At 38.5% G+C, this 14125-nt stretch overlaps 2 protein-coding genes across 2 annotated transcripts; one reads left to right on the top strand and one right to left on the bottom strand.

Annotated features, from left to right (window-relative positions):
* Positions 1-9368: 9368 nt before the first annotated feature.
* On the bottom strand, positions 9369-10924 carry LOC148195213 (uncharacterized). The gene is made up of 5 exons (XM_088095123.1): positions 10867-10924; positions 10546-10771; positions 10441-10504; positions 10022-10373; positions 9369-9583 (listed from the first exon to the last, which is right to left on the bottom strand). The coding sequence occupies exons 1-5, from the start codon at positions 10922-10924 to the stop codon at positions 9369-9371; spliced, it is 915 nt and encodes a 304-aa protein (XP_087951249.1).
* Positions 10925-11686: 762 nt separating this feature from the next.
* Positions 11687-13792, top strand: CAT8 (cationic amino acid transporter 8). Its single transcript, XM_047294906.2, has one exon. It carries the CDS (start codon positions 11800-11802, stop codon positions 13561-13563), a length of 1764 nt encoding a protein of 587 aa, XP_047150862.2. The 5' UTR covers positions 11687-11799; the 3' UTR covers positions 13564-13792.
* Positions 13793-14125: the final 333 nt, after the last annotated feature.

Here is a 14125-nt window from a genome sequence, read left to right as displayed (position 1 = left end):
CTATAAAAAGTAAATTACAAAAAGAGGACTACGTCAAGTAGGATTCCATCATGCCCTCCCTCTTAAGAAAAGATTTGTCCTCAAATCTGGCAATCGCCTTATGAAGAAGCTCCACTCAATCTTTGGGAGCATGGCCATCTTGGAGTGGCCTTATTCTTTTAGATCTAATTTTCTTCCTCCTGGATCAAACACGAATCTGCAATACACATCAAATATATCTTTGGTTAATATCAATCCAAGAAAGAATTTTTCTTTAAAATCAAGAGAATAAGAACTTCTAATACTTTGATTAGTAATCTTTGAGAATTTTAGAAGTCCAAATTCAATTTTATCTTGAGTTAATTGCTTTCTTAAAGATAAGAATAACTCAAGATTTGAATTGTCATATTTTGAAAATGTTTTCATGACAATTGGTTTGAAAGAAAAGTCAAAAATTGAAAAGTAATCAATTATTGGAAAAGAAGTTAAGATTTGGAAACCTTCCCTTTTAGGTTCCATAGTCTTTGAAAGAATAGGATTTGTCATCAGTAACAATTTCTCCTTTTCTTTCTTCTCTCTTTCTTGCCTTTCTCTCTTTTCTTCTTTTCTCTCTTCTTCTCTTCTTAATTCCTCTCTTCTTCTCTCTTCTCTTTTCTCTATTTGTTCTCTCTCTCTCTTCTCTTCTTCTTTCCTTTCTTCCTTTTCTTTTCTCTCAATCTCTCTTTCTCTTTTCTTATCCTTGATCTCCTTTAGTCTTGCCCCAAATTCTAATTCTCTACGAAGAAACCCATGATCCTTTAAACTCTCAAGAAAAAATTTTCCATCATCAATGCAATCCTTAATTAATTCTAGGTTTCTTTTAATGCTTGAAGGCACAAACTTTCTTCTCATGCAAGCTTTTAAATCATGCCAATCACGTATGGAAGACTTCCTACCTTTCCTAACATGATATTGTCTTTCATCCCACCACTCACTTGCATTTTCTTCTAACTTAGAGAGATATATGCTAAGGACATAATATTCACTCTCTTCATAAAACCAAGGATTTATTTTATCAATTTCTTTCTCCCAAACTAGGTATGTTAATGCTCCTATGTCTTTACCAAATGATGGAAGATTCCTAGCTTGTTTAAACATTTCATCAATTTTATCTAACCTAGAAGACCTATATGAACCATAAGAAGACATCTTTGTTTTTAAAAGTTTTCTTAATCTAAAGGGTTCAAAACTTTCACTTAGACAAGTCCCAGGTAAGAGAGGTGAGCTAAAGAGCTGCTTAAGTACCAAGTCTTGCCTTGCCAGAAATGTCTTAGGCTACTAACTAATTACCCCTTAAACTAAAATCACCTTTAGAAACAAAGTACACAACTCAAACAATCACAAACAATTAAGCACAATTAAAAGACTAGACTCTCGGACTCTAATGTGTGAAAAGGCTTAGAGTTTAATCCCTTTTAGCCTAATCACCCTAAACGTGAAACATAAAGCAAATCAATATATACTCCTATGGTGAAGCTTGTAGCTTTGGCTAACAAGACACATTCACCTGTCTAGCTATGCTAAAAAAATAAAAGCAAATAAAGTTGCCAAGAGTTTGAAAGAGCACCAAGGACTCTTCCTAAACACTTGGACTTTATAAAAGGCCCTTTTACAAAACAAAAACTAAAGCTAACAGTGGGCAAACACAAACCCAGTACAAATACAAACAAAAATTGAAATCCTATGCTACGGTGCTCTTGGTACCCACATTCACGTAATCCACTTTGCTTCGTGTCAATCTCAGTCCTGTCCAATTAGAGATGTTGCTGCTGCCACGATCTGACCCAAACACCTTGTTCAAATGAAGATCCACGTGCTCAACTTAGTACTGCTGCTATCAAATCTTCTTGGTTTCTATTGATCAAGTTCTACAAACACATATGCACAAACTGCTGTGAGTATTCACTTAGTTAAAACAGATTGCAAAAGAATATACAGGGCAGTAAGAACTTCCCTTTCTCATGGCTGCACAATCTTTCTAAACTTTCAATTAAAATTCTGCGGCTGCTCAATTAAAATTGTACATAAATTGAATTCCAATGAAAGCAAATCTGCACAGATAATTCACACTAAATCAGCAGATCATGCAATCCAACAATGAACAATTTAAGTCCAAAACAGTTTAAACAGTCAGAAGCAATTAAACTAAATAATTCCCTTTAGTTCAAAGCTTCCACATTAAGTGCTTAGGTTGCTATTTTCTCAGTAAATTTCTGCTCAAGCTAAACTCTCAAGTATCAGCTCTGCACACATTAAAATCAAACCAGATTCCAATTCAGCAAATCACAACATCCAACAAATTGCAAGCTATAACACAAACAGTTTAAACAAATAGAAGCAATATAGCTAAGCAACTTCCCTGATTAATGCTATTTCTAGTTGTTGTTTTTAGTGGACTTTGTTGTATTTTCTTCCTTGTGCTCAACTAATCAGCAGATTCATTCTTCACTTTCTCCCTGCACTGATTCGGTTTAGATCTGCTCACAGAAATTACACCAACTCCAGCAAAATACACAAGGACATGGATATTAAACCAGATGCAATGGGTGTAATTCAAAGCTGAACTAAACTGATTTAAACAACCAGTCAATTCTAATTTAAATTTTGATCAATCCAATGGGTAAAAAGAATTATGTGCTTAGTTCAACCACAACGTCAGAATTGGAAATTAAGTGCTTTAGTCACTTCTTCAAATGGAATGATGCTTTGGCAGTTAAAACAATTTCATGCACAAGCCTAATTACTCCAAGCAAATCAATTCATGCATAAATCAGTTCATGAACAACTAACTAGGTGGCATGCAAGGTATTCAATCAATCAATCTGAACAAAACTGAAATCTGCATGTGATTAATACCAGGAAAATATTTTCTATATGCATTTGGAAAAATTGATCTCAACAACGAAAGAATGATGGTGCTAATAAGTATCCAACAGATTTCAACAATTGTAAGCAAACCATGAAATCAGTAATCACATTCAGACATATAATATCTCAATGATTTCAGCAAGCAGTTTATAATCCAAAATGAATGCAATGTCAGTTTAAGCAAACCACAACTGATCCAATCTAATTGGTCCAATTTCTTTTCCTGCACAATGAACAATCACAAAACAGTTAGATTAACAATGAATTCTCTATTTCAAAGTGCCAAGGAATTAGGCCAAATCAGCCTTACAAAACTCACAACACTCAGGCTTCTTTTTAAAAGCTTAAAGCACTCAAAATGTAAAGGTTTGGAAGGGAGATTCTCCCTTGGCAGTACACAGCTGGAGAGTATTCCAGACCACCACCACCTAAAATGCTACCAAGCACACAAACCTTCTTTCAAATTCCAGAAATCAGAGTGTAACAACTTCTCAATTTTAGACAAGGCTATGCTAAGGCAAAGTAATGGACAGAACAGTACAACCACCAAGAATGTAAGCACCAGATAATGAAACTGACAACACAGCAGAGAAACTGACTCAAGATCAGATTATGAAAGCAAACAAAAGCTCAATTAAAGAACAGCAGAATAGAATGCACATGCATTGAGACAAAACCAGGAAATTCAATTAAGACAAACAAGAAACAAAGCTTTGATCAAAGTAAGCACAACAAATAGAACCTAAAGAATAGGACTAGAACAGATTTTAAAAACAATAAAAATCACTTCAAGTTGAATCATACATGACCACACAGATTTGCAACTGAAATAGAATAATGCATTGCCAATTGCTCTAAAATGTTCACTCCAATCCAATTATATGATGAACCAGAAAAAGGAGAGAAACATTAGGAGTGAAACTGTGTTGTGAATTGCACTTGCCACTTGACTCTTTATGTGGTTCAATCAATACTTCTTTTCTAATTGCTTTTTCTTTTTCAAATCACAAGAACTCATGCTTTTATACTTTCACTTTCTTTTGCTACAATTCACAACATAGAATTTGACTTCTATTTCAATTCAACTTCACAAGATATAAGTCATGATAGAAACAAATGATTCAACTCAAAAAAAAAATTACAGAATTTTAAACAACACCAAATGCAAGACACAAATGACTCTAGAGTTGCATACACCGAATTCCAGCAATGATCTACTACTGAAATGAACAAAAATAAAGCAAATGACTCAAGCAAGGAAATATGCAGTTCGGCTAACTGCTACAACAAGGTTAAACTGTGTTCACAAGTGCTACTAATCTAGGCTATGCCTTTCATTGATCTTTGCAGTATGCACTTGCTTTTTAACAGCAGCTCAAAATCCAGAAATGAATTTATCAAAAGAATCTTGACTAAAACATTTTTCAACTTTAAAGAATCAATTGGACTGGCCAATGGATATCTATCAACCAGCTCATTCATTTAAATGTTTCATTGCTTTTGCGGTGTGATAGAGTTTATACCAAGGCTCAAACACAATTTGACGATCAAATGCACAACTGAAATCAGTTTTAGGACATTCAAAAACTACATCAGTTTCAACCAATGCACATGACTTTTAGACAAAACTGAACTTGGATTTCAAAAGAAAATTGATTCAAAATAGAATGCACCGATTTAAAATGATGAAACACTGACTCAAGCACAGAAAAATGCACAGATGCATAGGACTCAAAACAAGACAGTAAAAGAAATGATGAACAACGCATAAGCTAAACAGATCAACACGATTTGAATCAAAGACGCGAGACAAACAAAAAGCAACACTGAATCAAATGAAACAAAACTCAAAACAGAAACAATGAACGAAACAGAAATGCGAAAATAAAAGAAGTTAAACGCACAGCGTTAAACCAGAACACAGAGACAAACACATATTACAACAAATCAACAAACTCAGAATCAAGACATAACTAGAAACAAAGACAGAGACGCGAATCAAACGCAAGAACAGTAGAATCGAAACAGAGACGCGGAACCGAGATACTTACCTTCGAAGCGTGTTCGACCTTGCTCTGAATACCACTTGATGGACGAACGCCCGAGGATAGACCGAAGATGCGACGCGGACTCCTCGAAGCTTCCTCCAGAGAGATGACGCAGCGGAATTGATAGGACACTCTAGATCAAGAGAGAAATCGGAAGAGAACAAAGTAAATCTGAGAATGAACACGAAGAACCCTAATCTGGACCGGAGGAACTCTAGAAAGGTGAAGAACATCAAACTGAACCGATTAATCGGTTCAAAACGAAGTGGATAATGAAGATCAAATCGATTAAAGGTGTTTAAACGGTAGAAGAATGGTTTTAATCGGATAAATCTAAAGAAAAGGATGAAAGATAAAGAAACCCTAACCAAAGGTGCAGATGATTTGGTGACAGTGGAATAAAGATGAAGAAACTGGTGAATCTGAGACTTACTGAGGCAAAGAAATGGATCTGTGATGAAAAATGGTTGGTGATGATGAAGAACACTCTCGAGAGACAAACGTGAATGAAAAATAAGTGAAGAGTGGTGTGCTGATGAGGATACGAAAGAGGACGCGTGGCTGCTGAAGGTGTAGGCAGTTTGGAGTGCTGATGTGAGGTAGCAGCGAAGAATGGTAGCGAGGAAACGAGAGAAATAAATGGAGCACAGTGGAATTCAAGAAAAATGAGAATGAAGGCAGTGTGCAAGGAAGGTGGCTAGAGGGAGTCTTTGGACTCTCTAGCATGTGACTTTCAAGAGAGAATTATTTCTGAAGTTCAGAAAATCAAATTCTCATTAAGCTCAAAAGTGACAATACACTAGAGGAGCTGGGTATTTATAGTAACCCATGCTCCTTAAGAGCTAAACTATAAAAAGTAAATTACAAAAAGAGGACTACGTCAAGTAGGATTCCATCATTTTTCCAACTCAACTTTTTCAATATTTACATTCACTAGCACTTTACACTCTTCCCCGGGGTTAACCTCAGTATTAGCCCCATAATTCTTGTCAGGCCTTTCTTCCAACTGCTTAGTAATCTGACCCATTTGAATCTCCAAGTTCTTAATAGCAGCTTCAGTGCTCTTTTGAGAAGATTCAGTTTTCTGTATGAATTGTTGAAGAGTTTCTTCCATCCTTATTGATCTTTCATTAATTATAGAAATTTGTTGCCATAAGGTTGGTTGTTGTTGTTGCTTGTTAAATTGCCCTTCTTGTCCAACTTGCCCACTTTGTCCGTGACCAATGCTTGGGTGTGGTGTCCACCCTTGATTGAAGTTCCCCTGACAGTATGGAAATTGATTGGCCATGAAGTTAACATCCTCTAAAGCTTCCACTGGAAAGGCGCATTGACCATTTATGTGGTCATCACCACATAATTCACACATCTGTGGTTGAACCTGTACAACAGTCTTTAACTCTTTTGGCAGTTGTGCAAGTATCTTTGTGAGATTCTCCAATTGTTGAGTTAGTATCTTGTTTTGAGCTAGCAAGGCATCATTGGATTGCAACTGTAGAACTCCTTTTTGTTGAATAGGAGCTCCTCTTTCACTATTAAGCTCATTGTCATTAGTAGCCATGTTTTCAATTATTTCAGTTGCTTCCTCTAGAGTCTTCCATTTAATATTGCCTCCAGCTGAGGCATCTAAAATCAGCTTGGTTTGTGAACCAAGACCTCCAAGGAAGATTAGGACTACATCTACTTCGTCAAATCCATGTGTGGGAGTCTTTCTTAATAGGCTTTTGTACCTGTCCCATGCATGACCTAGTGATTCCTCCATGCCTTGCCTGAAAGAAGAGATCTCTTGCTTTCCTTTGTTTACCTTGGATTGTGGGAAGTATTTGTTCAAGAACTTTGTCACCACAGCTTCCCACTCTGTAAAGCTCCCTTCTGGAAAAGAGTTCAACCAAAGCTTAACGTTGCCTCCTAATGAGAATGGAAACAGGATAAGTTTGATTGCTTCTCAGGCACCCCATTTATCTTCACTGTATTGCAAATTTCATTAAAGGTTGTGAGGTGCTCATATGGGCTTTCATGAGACAACCCATTAAATTGATTACTCTTAACCAGCTGGATCAACGCTGGTTTCACCTCCATGTTGGCTGCATTGACTCTTGGTCTAGCTATGCTGTTAAAGTGCTGAGGTCCAGCTATATTGGTGTAATCAGCAAGAGTTCTTCTAACATTGTTATTCTCCATATTTTCTGTGCTATTGTCAGAACCTTGTGGTGATGGTTGCAACAGAGTTCCCGGAGGAGGAAAAAGTTCTCTAGATGTTCTGATTCTTCTCCTCCGTCTACTATCTTCTAATCCTTCAAGCAGAGGTTCTGTTGTTTTCTTGCTCCTAGTTCGAATTGCCTCCTGCATACATAAGAACACAAAACCCTAGAAAAGATTTGGTTAGCACAAAAAGATATAAGAGAAGATATAAGATTCAGAAGATAAAAACAGAAAACAGAATAAAAACAGAAAACAAAAAAATAGAAAACAGAAAAATAAAATAAAATCAAATCAAATAAAATACAAACTGAAAAATATAAACAGAAAAATAAAATAAAAATAAATTCGAAATTTAAAATAAAATAAAAAAAATAAGTCAAAGATAATCAAAAATCACACAAATTAACCAGTTAAACCACGAGTCCCCGGCAGCGGCGCCAAAAACTTGATGGACAAATTTATGAACACCAAATTATGATGTCACAAACTTGTTTTTCAATCGGCAAGTATGACCAAATCGTTCAAGTAATAAAACTTGGTAAGACCAAGTATCGTTCTTCCCAAAGGACTCACGGCCTAGTTTAGTTGTGTGGTTTCTTGATTAGCTAAGACTTAAAGAAGAAATATTTGGAGTTTTATATGCAAAAGACGAAAATTAAATATGTATGCATGAAGTTTTTGATCAATGGCAAGAAAACAAAAGATAAACACTTTCAATGAATTATATGTATGAATATGTTGTTGGGGGTCAATTTCATCTTATCCACTCTCATATATTTTAGGAATTCAACATTCAAATCATCATTGTTAATGCCACTCTCTAATGTACCTTTCCAGAAGGCTTCTCCCTAATCACGAGTTCATACAATTCCTAGCATTCCTAATGATCAGTTCATAAGTGCAGGAGCTTAACGACAACCAATATAAAATTGGGAGAAATTCCCCGGATCTAGACTTCCCCGTACGCGCACGTATCGACAAAACCAATAATCATGAATCGAATGAGTTAAACAATGCAAGCATTAAGCAAAGAGGAAAAACCCTAACTAATGATGAAAGAAAGCATAAGTCTTAATTAAAAGATGTAAAAACAGATTCCATATATGAGAGCTTCAAAAGATTACATTGATTCCCCAACAAACATACAGAGTTTAGTTCACCATATTCATGGTGAACCTAGATGAATTATAATGAAAGAATGAAAGAATAAACCCTAAAAAGGTGAAGAGGAAGCCTCAGCATCCAAGATCCTCCTTCAAAGGGGTGGAAGAGAGAGTGTTTGCTTCGTTTCTGCCAAAGATGCCTAACCCTAGGAAACCCTAAAGCTTATATATCATTCGTAAATTACAAAAAGTTAAGTCCAAGCCCATTAAAGTGCCGCTCAGCGGTAAAATACCGCTCAGCGGTGAGTGCGTGACTTGTTTTGCTCCCCTCAGCGGCCATTTTGCTCCTCAGCGGATCTCCCGCAAGCTCCTGAGTGCCGCTCAGCGGTAAACTGCCGCTGAGCGGTGACTTCGGCTTCTCTTTTTGCCCTTTTTATTGTCTTTTCTGATTTCATCTCTCTCCTTCTTCACTTCTTTCACCAAATTCACCTTAAAACCTGCACAAAAACACTGAAATCAAGCATAAACCTGTCCAGCTCTCATATTTCTAAAAATATGAAGAAAAGCATGATTTCAAGCTAGTTTCTAAGTGTAAAGGTTGCTTTTAGTATCACTTTTAAGCATGAAAATAACAGTTTTTCAACTGTTATCACTACACCACTACAACACTCTCGATGCTGGGAGAAGAGGATTTTACAGAAAAGGGGAGACTCACCAAGAAAATAGCATTGATTTTAAGTGAACCAATTTTTTTTAAAGACTTATTGGACATACAAGTGATGTTCAGACATTGATTATCACCTTTATATCAAACTCCATGCCCAAGGAACCATTCTTTGTAAAAATCATTGTACAGAAACAACATTGGTAGCAAAGACCAAATAAGTGGGGAGTTCAAGCAAAGTTTTTGCAGAGATAGTTCAACTTTCAAAATGACATTGATTTTTTAATGAATTTTTTTTAACACTTATTGGACATGCAAATGATCTTCAACCATTGATTATGTCATTTATTGAACATTTCTTTGATGATTTGTAACAAAAAATATGTACATTCAAACCTAATCATCACAATTTCAAAGAGTGATAAGAAATCCATAAATGACATTCGTACTATCCATTTTGTAACAACCCTAAATGTTGCAACACTTCATTCCTCCACACAATATGGCGTCCGATGAAGATTGACTAACTGTATTATTTTCATCTGTAGATGGCTTACTGTTATCATCCTCGTCAGCAAACATATCATAATCACCTTCACCAGTGCTAGAGGCTTCTCCACTAGCCAAATCCAAATGTTGATTTGATGGGCCTTCTTTTGCCCGGGCTAACTTCTCATATCCTTCTGAAAAGGGGAGAATGTAGAAGGCATAAGCATTAAGCAGTTAATACCACGAAACAGGCACCCTTCACTCCTTCTCATAAACCTAAATATCGACAACATCATAGAAAGAAGAAAGAAGAGCCAAGGAAAAATTGAAAATTAATAACCTGCCCCAAAATCCAACACTTAACTAATATGGAGGCCCAAAGATGGTTTCTCCAAACACTAAGAATAAACAAACACCATGTATGATATTGATAATAGAACAATAAGTTCTATCTTGCATCATGACCATAATAACAACATAAGTTGAACAGTATTATAATAGTAAAACCAAGTAGTTAAATCAAATAAATTATAAAATCAAACAGCATATTACATCATGTTGTTAACCATGTAAACATAATGAAACAACAAAACATAATATAAGTAGAATAAAGCATAGTGTATAACACTAACCCGCTTCACGATCAAAAACCTCTCGCTTTTCATGATAAAAAACCAGTGATTGCCTAAAACAAATGGATGATCTACAACTACTCTGGAGTGAATTGGAAAATAAATATTGTATTTTACAATGATACTTCAGTAGAACAAAGAAATAAAAAATCAGAAAATTAAGAATGATAAAATACATACATACCGTTTCCCCAGGTTCAAGAACATTTGTAATCCGCCTCTTCATGACGGCAATATCTTTAGAAGAAAGGTCAGGCATGCCCTCATCCACATCATTAGTTGGTACAGATTTTAATGAAGAATATTTTGGATCAAATTCAATATTATCAAGCCATGCATCTTGCAAGGATCCCTAATTTATCAACAGAATTCAAATGAAATATCACAAATAAAGAAAGAAAACAACATAAATCCCTCACCTTAATCTCATTCTCTCTTACATATTCAACAAAATTGGCTGTTGCATGAAAATAACCTTCTTCCCTTTCTTACACCTTCTTCCCTTTCTTTTACGTCCACCGAACAGTCCACACTCCGGCGACACTCCGGCCAAGCTCCCGCGGCACTCCGGCGGCACTCCGGGACAGGGACGGAACCACCTGGGACGAAGCGATACCTTCAACGCCTCCCTAAGTCGCTGGGCCGGAACGGACGGAACACGATGCCGTGTTCGCTTCGACCGGTCGACGTCAGACCTTCGGCGCCCTTGAAACGGAACGGGCTGGAGGCGTTCGATCTCTCCGACACGGCCTTCAACAGTGAACGGCGGCACTCCGGCAAGCACTCCGTCTCTCTCTCGCTCGTGAACCCTTTCTCCAACTCTCTCGTCTCTCTGTCTAGGTCACACGGATGGCGTCCCCAAATGTTCGCGCCGCTTCTCTCTCTACCAAGTTCGAATATCATTTCAAATTTGAAACGCACACCCTAAACTGCCCGTGCCCGTCCCTCGCCACGTTCCCAGGTTTTCTCAGATTTCAGCAGCTTTTTCTCTTTAAAACGTGGACCGTTCAAACGCTGACACGTGTGCCGTGTTCAAATGTTGTCAAATTTGGTTGTTCGAGTATCATTTTCCTTATATTTAATATGACTAACTGTTAAATATATACGGATTTTGACATAGTATATTCTTTATGTAATCTTTAAATCTGACTAAACGATGATGAGAGGAAAATGAGAGATAAACGGTGATCTTTACTAAAAAATCGAAACATTATAATTTCATAATTTAATTAATTTTAGAGAAGTAAAATATTACTTTAACTGAAAATTTTTTTTTGAAAGATTTAAGCAGAAAAAGTTGATTACGAAATGTGTGGACGCTGGTGTCGGGGTGTCAATGTATCTAACATACATTTGAGTTCAGGTTCCTTTAGGAATTAATATCCATTCTTTTATACCGTCATTATTTGGAAAAACTTTTATATTATATTATTGAGGTAACATGTTTTCCATGAGTTGATTTTTATATTCCAAGAAAAAATCTGCATAATCATAAATATTTTTTATCTAATGTTTTAATTTTATTCATTTAATAGTTACGTTGTTTAGAAAAGATTATGAAATAAAATTATTAAAATGAATTCGTTAGTACACAATATATTAATATTAATAAATTGAAGTATTCATATAGGCATACATACTTTAAAAGTTCTGATCTTTTTTATTTATTATTATAAGAGAAGTTTTATACTTAAACAGAAAATGAAACAAGGTGGGGGGTCGTTGGACTGTGGTCAAAAGTCAACAACCGTTGAAATTGTGCTCCTCTGACAGTGCCGATGGAACCGTCGTCGGCGCCGGAGAATCGAAGCTACTGGCGGTGGAGCAAGCGGGACTTCTTCCCGGAGAAGTCATTCGAGAACGGGAAATCCTACTGCGAGGCGTTGGCTGACACGTGTCCGCGCCTCAGGGACCGTCTTCTGAACCGCTCGAGCGACTCGCACGAGCTGCTCGTGCTCCCCCTTGCCAGCGAGCACCGCATGAACCGCTGCCTCACCTGGTGGGACCTCAGCTGGTTGGCCTTCGGCTCGGTGGTCGGCTCCGGTATCTTCGTCGTCACCGGACAGGAGGCCCGGTTCCACGCCGGCCCCGCCATCGTCCTCTCCTACGCTGCCTCCGGCTTCTCCGCCCTCCTCTCCGCCCTCTGCTATACCGAGTTCGCCGTCGACGTTCCAGTCGCCGGTGGCTCCTTCTCCTTCCTCCGCATCGAGCTCGGCGACTTCCTCGCTTTCGTCGCCGCCGGCAACATCCTGCTGGAGGCTCTCGTCGGTGCCGCCGGGCTCGGCCGCTCCTGGTCTTCCTACTTCGCCTCCATGGTGAAATCTGACCCGGACTTCTTCCGGATCCGGATCCCCGGGTTCAAACCCGGGTTTGACCTGCTCGATCCGTTAGCCGTGGCGGTTCTTCTCATCACCAACGGCATTGCCGTTAGCGGTACCCGCAAAACCTCGATCTTAACCTGGATGAGTTCCCTGATCACCACATTGGTGATCGCGTTCATAATTATAATCGGCTTCGTCCACGGAAAGGCGTCGAACTTGTCGCCGTTTGCCCCTTTCGGCGTGGACGGTGTTTTCAACGCCGCCGCCGTGGTGTACTGGTCGTACAGCGGTTTCGACATGGTGGCGACGATGGCTGAAGAGACGAAAAAGCCTTCAAGGGACATACCTATTGGTCTGGTTGGGTCAATGAGCATGATTACGGTGATCTACTGCTTGATGGCTTTGTCCCTTGTGAGCATGGTGAAGTACACTGAAGTTGACGCTGACGCTGCTTACTCCGTGGCCTTTGTTCAGATTGGGATGAGTTGGGCTAAGTACCTTGTGAGCATTTGTGCGTTGAAGGGGATGACTACAAGCTTGCTTGTTGGGTCCATGGGTCAAGCTAGGTACACCACTCAGATTGCAAGATCGCACATGATCCCACCTTTCTTCGCCCTCGTTCACCCCAAAACAGGAACCCCTGTGAATGCCACTCTCTTGACCACTCTTTGTAGCTCTGTCATCGCTCTTTTCTCTAGCTTGGATGTTCTCTCTAGTGTTTTCTCCATCAGCACGCTCTTCATTTTCATGCTTATGGCTGTTGCGCTGCTTGTGAGGAGGTACTATTCCAGGGAGAGCACTGGCAAGAGTGAGTTAGCCAGAGTTCTTATCTGCTTGTTTGTGATTGTTGGTTCTTCTGCTGTTGGGGCTGCGCTTTGGCATTCACGGATACTCGGTTGGATCGGTTACACGGTTGCGGCTTGTGTTTGGTTTTTGGGAACTTTGGGTATGAGTTTGCTTCCCAAGCAGAGAGCTCCCAAGGTCTGGGGAGTTCCCTTGGTTCCCTGGCTCCCCTCCTTGTCCGTTGCCACCAACCTCTTTCTCATGGGCTCTTTGGGCACCGAGGCTTTCTGGAGGTTCATCGTTTGCACTGCTGTCATGTTTCTGTACTATTTTTTTGTCGCTGTCCATGCAACTTATGATGTCGAACATCAGAATGAAGGAAAGACTAATGATGAAGGAGTGCAAGATGCTACTGATCAAGAGGTGGTTGTTCTATAGTGACCTTGCAAGAACAAATCCTTATTGCTGCTTGCTGCCTGCTGCTTTGTCATAGTATTAGTCTGTGATTTTTGTGTTTATACGTGTGAAGGGAACAGAAGTTGTGCTTCTTGATTGTTCGGAACCTTGTTATGATGTAGAAGCTAAGAATAGAACAGGGAGTAAGATGCCTTATGTAACTTCAAATTCCCATGCAATCCAAAACGGTTTGTTCCAAACCTCATTCTGACCTTGAGCCTTGTGTCAAGCACTATTATGAAAGGTTTGATTCAGTTAAAAGGAAACCAAAATAAACTAGAACGAGTGAACTTGTATCTACACTACCTAAGAATATGATGAATATAGTAGGGATAAAGAAAAAGCTAAAGAGGAAATCATCCGTGTCTTGATTGCCTCCCTCTGTTTTCCTGTCATATGTCCCTTTTTTATGTTATTCTGCATAATCTCATCAAGGAAACTCTCGAAGTTTAAAACTTAGGTTTATGCTACTTCTGCAGTGCAACATAGTAACATCATGAAGTTACATGGATGCTGAATTGAGAGGGATGAACGACTTTTTGTT

Source organism: Vigna umbellata, chromosome 7 (assembly GCF_029865625.1).
Source record: "Vigna umbellata cultivar VRB3 chromosome 7, Vumbellata_1.0, whole genome shotgun sequence".
Classification (NCBI taxonomy): domain Eukaryota; kingdom Viridiplantae; phylum Streptophyta; class Magnoliopsida; order Fabales; family Fabaceae; genus Vigna; species Vigna umbellata.
This window is presented reverse-complemented; position numbering and strand designations above follow the sequence as displayed.

Excerpts from the sequence above, each read along its gene's own strand:
- LOC148195213 (XM_088095123.1), bottom strand. The coding sequence starts at position 10,924 with ATGATATTCGAACTTGGTAGAGAGAGAAGCGGCGCGAACATTTGGGGA. Across the intron at positions 10,772-10,866 it reads CATTTGGGGACGCCATCCGT|GCCGTGTCGGAGAGATCGAA; the intron begins GTGACCTAGACA and ends TCACTGTTGAAG. Across the intron at positions 10,505-10,545 it reads GTGTCGCCGGAGTGTGGACT|GGAAGAAGGTTATTTTCATG; the intron begins GTTCGGTGGACG and ends GGTGTAAGAAAG.
- CAT8 (XM_047294906.2), top strand. The coding sequence starts at position 11,800 with ATGGAACCGTCGTCGGCGCCGGAGAATCGAAGCTACTGGCGGTGGAGC.